The sequence below is a fragment of the Trachemys scripta genome, chromosome 2, assembly GCF_013100865.1.
Source record: "Trachemys scripta elegans isolate TJP31775 chromosome 2, CAS_Tse_1.0, whole genome shotgun sequence".
Classification (NCBI taxonomy): Eukaryota; Metazoa; Chordata; order Testudines; family Emydidae; genus Trachemys; species Trachemys scripta.
Genome location: NC_048299.1, coordinates 91861479 through 91871987, shown reverse-complemented (window position 1 = coordinate 91871987; position 10509 = coordinate 91861479). Strand labels below are relative to the sequence as shown.

The following is a 10509-nucleotide window of genomic DNA, read 5'->3' as shown; positions in this document are numbered from 1 at the left end:
TTTTTTCTGGGAGCACTATAGGTGCATGTTGTTTTGTTTGAGAGCTAGTGTCTTTGTCCTATACAGCATTAAACCTGCTGTCTAATCAACTAATAATAATGTGGGGATCAGTTCCAGCTCACAGTACATACTCAAAGTATTAAGGAGATCACCAGAAGGATATTTGGATTATATATTTACTCTTGTTCTTGTTTCTAATAACTCTTTAAACTTCACATCTGAAATCTCTACCAGGAGTAATTTTCCCTTCTCTATTCCTATCTGTTTTTGTTGATTAACTTACACAGCAGCTGGTAAAATGCCTGATGTTTATTTACGTATAAGTGTGAAGATACAAGAACAATGAAAACCCCAAAGACAATTTTCCATGTTACCATCACAATTGGCAATAACAAGCACTCTTGCAGGTAGAGTGGTTAAGGAATGAAGGGACAAGGGGAGTAAACTATCTTCTTTAGCCCAGTATTGGTCAGAAAGGTAAAGCAGTGCGAGGAAGTTTATGCTACAGCTGGACAGTAACCAGTCTGTGGATAAACAGAAGACTCCAAGCCACTGTTCCTGCACTAGAAATGCAGTTACAACATCTGAAAAAAAAATCCAAACTTTTCATGAGTGAAAATGTGGTGCAGGAAAGTGGATTCAGAGTCCCTGTTGGAGCCTGTATGAAGGCTTTCTCTCTCGTTCACATTCACATCTTACCTGCATCACAAGATTTGCACATAGGTTTATGCAGAGATTAACAGTTAGTGGGGTGTGTTATGAAATAATGTGATGGGAGATAGAAAAATCCCCCACACACACCAAAGCTGGCAGTTTTAGCAGAAGACAGGCTGCCATTTGCAACAATAATGTACATGATGGTAATGTCTTTTTTTTTTTTTTTTTTTTTAAAGATTATTACAACAAGGGGAATAGCACTCCCAGAGATCCAGAGATCTCCACTAGTAATGCAGAGGATAAGGGGGACAGTTGCTACATTATAACTGGTACATGTCAGCTGTCATCTGTCTAACCTGTCCCAGATAAATAAATTATAAGCGGGCATAGATTGGCGGTCTCTTGAAACCCAACCAATTGTTGCTAATTTTCTACAAGTTGTAGCTTCTAAAACTATAGCAAGTTTTATTTTGTCATCCCATCAACTGGAATTTTTCTTCATTGGAGCCAAAGCCAGCAGCAGGGGTTGGTCATGTCTTCTGTCGGGATTAATTTTGCAATTTATTCTAAAGGCAAAAACAAAAGTATGAATGAGAAAAAGTTCTGCTGATTTATGGAGTATAGAGACCAAGCCCTTCGCCATTCCCCCGTAGGAGTTACGATTGCACAATTAATAGCCTTGTTCTTCACAAAGGACTTCACAAAGTGCTATATGTACAACACTACTGAAATGGAGCCACCTCCGGGAAAAGGAAATGGGGAAATATCCTGTGGTGTTTGACCAAGTCAAGTATGTGTATTTCTGAAAAGTACCATGGGGTCTTCAATAGGCACAAGATTGTCCTATGCCCTTAGAGGATTCCAGTTAATAAGGTCTCATCTACAATACATCTTTCCTCCAGTAAAATGACTGGTAATTAAGTTAGCAGCCTCAGTAGGAGGAAGGGTTGAGTTGACCTTCCTGGGATTTGAACCTATGGGTCCAGTGAATCTAGGTATTACTTTCTAGAGAACTCAATTGGTGGTTAGCAGCGAAATCATTGTATCTAATGAAAGATTCAGCATCTTCCTATGTGTGTTTCCCATAGCCCTGTGTTATGGGGCCTGTCTTAGGGCAAGAGGTAACAGCTCTATTTCACCAATCCAGAGCTGCCAGGTGGTAAGGGGCTTGGAGCTGGTGCTGCTAGTAGGAAGCCAGAGTTCTGATGTCAATAAATCTCACGCTGAGCAGACAGAAGAGGTGTTCGCCATGGACACAGGGAGAAAGGGGATATAGGACACAGCAGTTTGCATTACATCATTGATGATAACTTCTAGGTGCCAAAAGGGCAAGTAGGGGGGAGCTGTCAGTGGCATTTCACCTTGGGTGCTTCAGCCTGCAAATCTATATATCTATTAGGAATGTGGGACTCATAATTCTTCCCCACTGGCAGCAGGGGTGGAGGCAGTAGTGTAAACTTAGCTCCGGTGGTTTGACTCCCATGTCATCTAGCCAGGTTAGATTGCTCACTAGTAAAACCAACTGACTTCTGTCTCTGCTACAGCCTCCAGCTCTTCTCCCCTTACTGAAACTACACTAGTGGTGGAATCTACTTTTCCTAGCTCAGACAAGACACTAAACTATCTGTCAGTGTTAGAGCAGGGGATGTGGGACTAACAAGGCAGTAGCTCTTAGTGGGTAAGACAGAATGAGCAATATGAACAATAAAGGAACAGAGAAATCCAAATCAACGATTGTCTGAGCCAACACGTGGAGGGGATCAAAACCTGGCAGAAACATACCAGGGCACAAAGGGGGAAGCAGTGGCTCCCCAACGTACTCCTCCTTTCCCCCTGACCCCACTGAAGGACCTATGCATATCTGGCCCCACCAGTGCAGCAAAGATTGGGGGGGAGGTTGTGGGGAAAACCAGCGGAGACGATAAAGGGTGAGTAAAAGTCAGAATTAACTTACTGGGAGGTTCTGTGCTTGGCTCTTTGGTTGGTTTTGTGCTGGGTTCTTTGGTTGGTTCAACACTTGGCTCTCTGGTGGACTCTGTGCTTGTCTCTCTGGTGGACTCTGAACTTGGTTCCACACTGGGCTCTCTACTTGGTTCCCCACTGGGCTCTCCACTTCCTTCCCCGCTGGGCTCTCCAGTAGTCTCCATGCTTGATTCCGTGCTTGGCTTTATGCTCGGCTCCATGTTTGGGTCCCCAGACAGACAGGTAATCAATGCCTCTGGAAAAACAAAATTGACATGAATGGGTGTTCAGCATCTTTGAAAATAAGGCTACTTACCTAGGTGCCTAATATAGATTTAGATGCCTACCTATAAGCAACCAAATTTGAAAACTTTGAGAGGCTCCTGGTGCCAGTTTGCCCAGAGAAGACAACTGTGGCAGTTGGAGGAGGAAAGATCATGGGCCAAATTCATCCTTCCAAATTAAGAGTTTTACCAGAGACTAATTTGGCTCTATGCCACTAACGTAACAAAAATCCTGAGACTGTATTTTCCTTCAGGCCTTGGAACCTATCCTATGAGTCTATAATGAGTTTGATTTACCTTGTGGTTTTATCGGATCAACTAGAAACACAGCCAGTAGAGCTGAAAGGATCAACATCTTTCTCAGCATGGTTGACTTGGTGCCTTAAGTGAAGTGCAAGTGTCAGGAAGCAAGAGGGAAGTTTCTAGTGGCCAGCTGAAAGGGAGTTCAGGTTCTATTTAAAAGAATCCACTGGCCTCCGCCCACTCTTGAAGCTTCCCAGAAACAGGACATTGCAAAATAAAATGTACGGACAGCATGCTCAGAGTTGGGATTTGGGGTTGTCAATGGCTGTACCATTCTCATTAATCAATTCCCGCACACTGCCTTGGAGAGAGATGACCTTAAACACAAGCTGTGGAAGAAAATTCCAGATTGTTAGGAGTGGCATCGTCATGGAAAAAGCCATATTAAGCTATAGCAAAACCAATAATGATTTCGTCAACTTTGCTTCTGGCATTGTCAGTTTCCCAAGACAAATAATCGAAGTGGTTTCTGTTGAGGTTATTTTAAAATCCTGGTATGACTCTTGACAAATAGAAAATGCCTTGAGGTAGGTGAAAAGTGTGAAGGGTCACTAAAACCTGTTGTACATTTTTTTTTTTTTTGCAGTATTGTAAGACAATTAATTATAGTGTACTAGTGGTGACCTTTTTGGTCAAGGCTGGGATGGGCATTTCATGCTAAATCCCTTGTCAGTCATTTATCACTTAAACACGCATCCCTCTGGGCTGAAATTTCTCATACTTTGTCTCAGCCCAAAGCTGAATGTTTTTGGAAAGTCTGAACAAACATCAGCTAGATCCTCAGATGTGAGGCTGCTCTTTTGCACTGCCACATTGGTGGTATATGACCATAAAGCTGGCGTAACTGACTCTCGGAGAATCATCCCTAATGCAAAGGGGAATCCTCTGGTGGCACAGAGCTGGCTTGGCTTCTATGGCATCCCCCCATCCCTACTCACAGCATAGAGAACACAACCAGAGGAAAGATACCTATGTATTGAGGCAAATCTTCAGCTGCAGTATTGGCCCTTTAGGGTTATTAACAGCCAATGTAAATTAGAGTAGCATAGAAGCTGGTCCTATATATTCAGCTGTTCTGAGATAATGTTACTGTGGGCCTGATTCTGATCGTACAGTGGTATAAATCATGGGTAACTTAATCTGTAACATCAGTGTAAGGCAGTTCAGGATCATACTCCTTCACTTAAGAAAGTTCTGATCTTTGTACTTCTGAATCCCATTCCTAAATATTGCATCAACCTAGTTTTTCTATGCTGATTTTATTTCAAGTTGCTGCCACCTCTGGGGTTTGCCTTAGGCAGTGTTCTTCTAATCAGGGGTTTCTGTGGTGCAATACAGAGATTTTTCTTTTTTTATTTTTTTTTTTTAGCTTGCGATGAAAAAGAACTACTGATGTCCATTAACATCTACAACTATGAAGCTACTGCTATAGGCTTCTTTGACTTTACTAAGTTCAGTGTCAGCATCAGTTTGATTGAATTCACATACCTATTTTTAAAATCCCACATGAATAGTAGAAACTAGGGCTGTTGATTAATCACAGTTAACTCATGCAATTAACAAAAATTAATCGCAATTAAAAAAATAATCTCGATTAATCAGTTTTAATCAAACTGTTAAACAATAGAATACCAATTGAAATTTATTAAATACTTTCTGATGTTTTTCTACAGTTTCAAATGTATTGATTTCAATTTCAGCACAGAATATAAAGTGTACAGTGCTCACTTTATATTTTTGATTACAAATATTTGCACTGTAAAAATAAACAAAAGAAATAGTATTTTGCAATTCACCTCAGAGAAGTACTGTAGGGCAATCTCTTTATTGTGAAAGTGCAACTAATAAATGTAGATTTTTTTTGTTACATAACTGCACTCAAAAACAAAACAATGTAAAACTTTAGAGCCTACAAGTTCACTCAGTTCTACTTTTTGTTCAGCCAATCGTAAGACAAACAAGTTTGTTTATATTTAGGGGAGATAATGCTATCCACTTATTTACAATGTCATTCCAGAGGACATGATTTCATGGTGATAACACTCGTTTAAAAAAAATGTGTTAATTAAATTTGTGACTGAACTCCTTGGGGGAGAGTTGTATGTCTCCTGCTCTGTGTTTTAATTGCATTCTGCCATATATTTCATGTTATAGTAGTCTTGGATGGTGACCCAGCATGTTGTTCATTTAAGAACACTTTCACTGCAGATTTGACAAAACACAAAATGGTACCAATGTGAGATTTCTAAAGATAGCTACAGCACTCGACCCAAGGTTTAAGAATCTGAAATGCCATCCAAAATCTGAGAGGAACGAGGTATGGAGCATGCTTTCAGAAGTCTTAAAAGAGCAACACTTTTTGATGTGGAAACTACAGAACCCGAACCACCAAAAAAGAAAATCAACCTGCTGCTGGTGGCATCTGACTCAGATAATGAAAATAAACATGTGTCAGTCCGCACTGCGTTAGATTGTTCTTGAGAAGAAACCATCATCAGCATGGACGCATATCCTCTGGAATGGTGGTTGAAGCATGAAAGGACATATAAATCTTTAGCGCATCTGGCATGTAAATATCTTGCAATGCCGGCTATAACGGTGCCATGGGAACACCTGTTGTCACTTTCAGGTGACATTGTAAACAAGAAGCAGGCAACATTATCTCCTGCAAATGTAAACAAACTTATCTGAGCGAAAACAACAAGGAGTCTGGTGGCACCTTAAAGACTAACAGATTTATTTGGACATAAGCTTTCATGGGTAAAAACCTCACTTCTTCTGAGCAATTAGCTGAACAAGATGTAGGACTGAGTGGACTTGTAGGCGCTAAATTTTTACATTGTTTTATTTTTAAGTGCAGTTATTTTTTGTATATTATTCTACATTTGTAAGTTCAACTTTCATGATAAAGAGATTGCATTACAGTACTTGTATTAGGTGAATTGAAAAATACTTTCTTTTGTTTTTTACAGTGCTACTATTTGTAATAAAAATAATATAAAGTGAAGACTGTATACTTCGTATTCTGTGTTGTAATTGAAATCAATATATTTGAAAATGTGGAAAACATCCAAAAATATTTAAATAAATGGTATTCTATTTATGCTGTTTAACAGTGCCATTAATTGCGATTAATTTTTTTTTATCGCTTGATAGCTCTAGTAGAAACCTAAGCCTTGAAGTTTATCATCTCTCTTTAAAGTTGTGAATGAAGGAATTTTATTGGCTGATGAAGATTCTGACTGTACGGAATATCAGTATAACACACAGGTCAGAAATAGATAATTGACTCTAATTAGTGTGGATGTGACTCCTCAAAAAATTTATCCTAGCCTCGCTGTTGTTTTTCCTTAGAAATTTATTCACAATGCATAACTGTCTTTCACGGGTGTGACGTACCCAGAGTTACAATCCAGACTAATGAGTAGCTGTGTGACCCCCCGCCCCGGGGTATGCAAAAGGGGGGGCAAGCAGGGGCATGCCCTCCCCCAATAATCATCAGGGGCACAGAACTCCTCCAGCCCTGGGACTGTGGGGCGGGGAAAGGAAGAGCGAGCGAGCCCCAGGTGGGCCGGGGGGAGGAAGAGCAAGCGCTTGCTACGGTGAGGTGGAGGGAGGGAAGAGAAAACTCCTGCTGGAGGAGGGGGGGCACGATCAGTTAAATTTTTGTGCATGCCCTGCCTTGCTTGCCTTCTAACCTGAGGTACCATTTACAATGCTTTGCTGCTATAGCTTCTATCCTGGATGGTCACAAACCGCTTCCAGCATGCAAGTCACTCCCAGTTGTGTATGTGTGTGTACTGCAGTCTTCCAGTCACACATAGGTTCTTACGAGTCTGAATTATACTTCAGGGTGACCCCAGCACACTTCCAGTCCCAGATTTTTTTTGCCCAGAAATGTATGTGCTATATTTCCCAACCTATCCTGGACAATACAAATTTATAAAGGTCTGTTGTTTCATCAATGGAAATAATATATACACATCTTGTTATCCCAGATAGAGTTTCCAAAACACTTCTATTTAAACAGACTGGATTAGGTAAAACAATAAAACAAGCTTATTAACTACAAAGAGAGATTTTAAGTGAATACAAGTGGTGAGGCATAAAAGCCAGAAATGGTTACAAGAAAAATAAAGATAAAACAGAACTAATGCCAAACTTAACAAACTATGTTAAATTCAAAGTAAAGTTTTTTTCCCTACCACATGCTCTCAATACTCTTACTGGCCAAACTTCTTAGGCCAGGACCCCTTACGCTGTGTGATGGCTGCTTCCTTCGTCCCGTCTCGTGCAGTGAATTGAGAGAGTGAGGAGAAGAACTGCCTTGGGGTGTCTGCCCCTTCTTTTTATACTCCTACCCCCCTTTGAGAAGCATTTCTAGCTGGGAGTAAAGGCAATAGGTGGTCTGTGTGGAAGGGAATGCCATGCTATTTCTTTGCCAAGATGTAGCTTCTTTTTGCCCATGCCCTTTTTCCTGCCAAAGAATGGTCACTTAAAAGGCAATGGTCTTGTTTACACCTGGCTGAGGGCATTAGCTTGCCCTTTGTCTCCTTTCCTGCTTGATGACTCCTGCTTAATTTGCATTTAAGCAATAAACAAACACACATTGTTTTGTTTGAGACAGACCTGTTTGCCAACTTCTGTTTGGGCAGGACTGTGGTTTGGAACATGTATTAACACCACCATACAGTGGCATCTTATAACTTCACAAACAATGTGGCCACAAATATTTTACCAGGACGATAATGAGCAGCAAATTATGAGTTTTCAAGTAGTAGCTCACAAGGCATACTTTGGACAAAGATTATTACAATAGTGAACACGGGAGTATATTCTGTCACAATGGGGTGATGGGCACACAATCTATTCAGTCCTAAATTGGAATATGATACAGAAAGACCAATTCATCTACAGTGACTTATAAATGTTAGTACCCTTTGCCTGGCACTGTCATTCCACTTCCTTTTGAATCCCAACGTCAGTCTCTCTACAATTCTGAGTAGAGTCTCTCTCTTATGGGGAATTATTTGAAACACTGCAGGAAACAGAATGTGGGACAACAATTCACAGGATACACTGAGCAGAATCACACATTCAGTATGTTCTCTTGCCTGCTGTCCTAGGATGTCTCTGAGTGTCACAATCTACAGTTAGTACATATAGGGGTGTGTTTGTGGCAGTATGGAATAGAGTTCCTTCATGTGCAGACTGCATCGCGCCTCAGAATTTCATTTATCTGGGTATTGTCCAACACCAGCTATGTCACCCAGAATGCTCTCACCATGACTTGGGTCAGTGTTCCCAGAAATAGGTGAATAGCTGGAGACATACAGTGGGAGACTTGAAGAGCTTGATCTGTTGAAGTTGATCAAAAAGAAGATTGAGGGGTGAGTTGATTACAATGTGTAAGTACCTTCACAAGGAAAAAATACCAGGTACTAAAGGGCTCCTTAACTTAGAGGAGAAAGGCATTACAAGAACCAATGGCTGGAAGCTAAATCCAGACAAATTCAAATTAGAAAGAGTGAGTGTGAGGGTGAATAACCATTGGAATAAACTACCAAAGGACATGGTAGATTCTCCGTTGGTTGATATAAAATATGAACTAAAGGCTGGCTGCTTCTCTGGGGGATATTCTTTAGTAGAACACGAGTTATTGGGCCTAATACAGGGGTAACTGCGTGAAATTTAATGGCATGTGATATATAGGAGGTCAGACTTAGAGCTAGCCAGGAAACCACATTTCAGTTCTGTGATAATTTGAGAATTTTCAGAGAATTTTTCATTCCAGATTAGGACAAAAAGCCAAAAACTTGTTTGCAGAATTGAAATTCCAAAATACTTCATTTTGGAAACAGGAAACCCTAATTATCTCTGTTTGAGGCTCAGGAGGCAAGATTCAGTCTTGGGCCGTGACACCTTTTTAATATATAAAAGGAGCTGGCTTTACAGTCCACCACCTTGTGGCCTGCTAAGATAGAAAAGCAGCTTTATACCATTAGAAAGGGGAAATTCCCAGGTTTCTAATAGGACACACACAATTTTTAACCTGACACTGTGCTTTTAATATATCAAAATGGCCTTTTATTCCTGAAAACTTAATTTAAATATCTAACAGAGATCATCCCAAAATGATTGTTGGCCAATGAAATGAGCTGATGGCCACCACATGTTCAAGCTGATTGCGGTTCAGTAGAGCAGTATCGAGGAACAGTTGTAAAAATTGGTTTACTGAAGCAGACAGCAAGTCACTCTCTGAGGATCAGGAGAAACAGTTCTGACTTTTGGTCCTGGAAGTATTAGTTTGGAAACTTGCCTGGGAAGCCATTTGAGAAATTAGTTCATCACGAGCCTCACATTTGAAGATCCCTTGGGTTGCACAACATGTAATGCAAACCCATTTTTAAACCACCCACCACGTCAGCAGCAGCAAGGACCAGATTTTCTGGAAAGGTGAGGTAGACATGGGATGAGAAGACCTCATTCCTTTCTTGTGAAATTAGGATAGTTTGTTTGCCCCAGGCATCTACTGCAGAGGTAACTATTAAGACTCCGTGAAAGGGGGTTGTGCTGATTGCCTCACAGGTTCTCTAGCTAAGGTCAGATTTCATTCTTTTTGGATTTGTTAATCCCCCAAAGAAAATACAAAGTGCTACACATGTGAAAAATGATCATTTTCTTACATTATCAATGCCAGCTTGGGATGTACAGGCCAGATATAGGCTATATTTAAAAACCCAGTCTTCTCCATAAATAAGGAGATGAGACCATCTTTCCTTTTAAATTAGAGGTTGAACAATGTGGGCCTCTTACCCTTACATTTCCTTAAGATTAGCCGTAGCAAAGGAGGGTGATCTAGCTACATCCAAAGGAAACTGAATTTGGACCCACTGGTGTCATTCAAGTAGTCCTTACTCATGAAAGCAGCCCCATTGACTTTTATGAGAATACTTGCATAAGTTGAACTTGTAGACTCCCACAGCACCTTTGTTTGAGTAATGTTCACATTGGAGCTTGAAGATACCTCTATTATCTGCCTGACATACAGACACCTGAAGCCACCTTTTCTCCCTTAATTTTATTCATAATTAGTTTCTGATAGCTCTCACCTGTTTTCCATATAATTTTTTATTATTATTAAAATAAGACCTAGAGGCCCCCATCAGAAATTAAGACCCCAGCATGCTAAGAACTATACACACATAAAGTGAAAAGCCAGTCCCTGCTCCAAAGACCTTGCAGCTTTTAAAATAACTTTTTCTATGATTTCAAAAATTAGAATGAATACTTCACAGTCCCA

The 10509-nt window shown here is 40.4% G+C and overlaps 1 protein-coding gene across 1 annotated transcript; it reads right to left on the bottom strand.

The window, feature by feature from the left end:
* Nucleotides 1-1135: 1135 nt before the first annotated feature.
* LOC117871566 (protein TsetseEP-like) lies at nt 1136-2864 on the bottom strand. Its single transcript, XM_034759388.1, has 2 exons — nt 2612-2864; nt 1136-1223 (listed from the first exon to the last, which is right to left on the bottom strand). Exons 1-2 carry the CDS (start codon nt 2838-2840, stop codon nt 1219-1221), a joined length of 234 nt encoding a protein of 77 aa, XP_034615279.1. The 5' UTR covers nt 2841-2864; the 3' UTR covers nt 1136-1218.
* Nucleotides 2865-10509: the final 7645 nt, after the last annotated feature.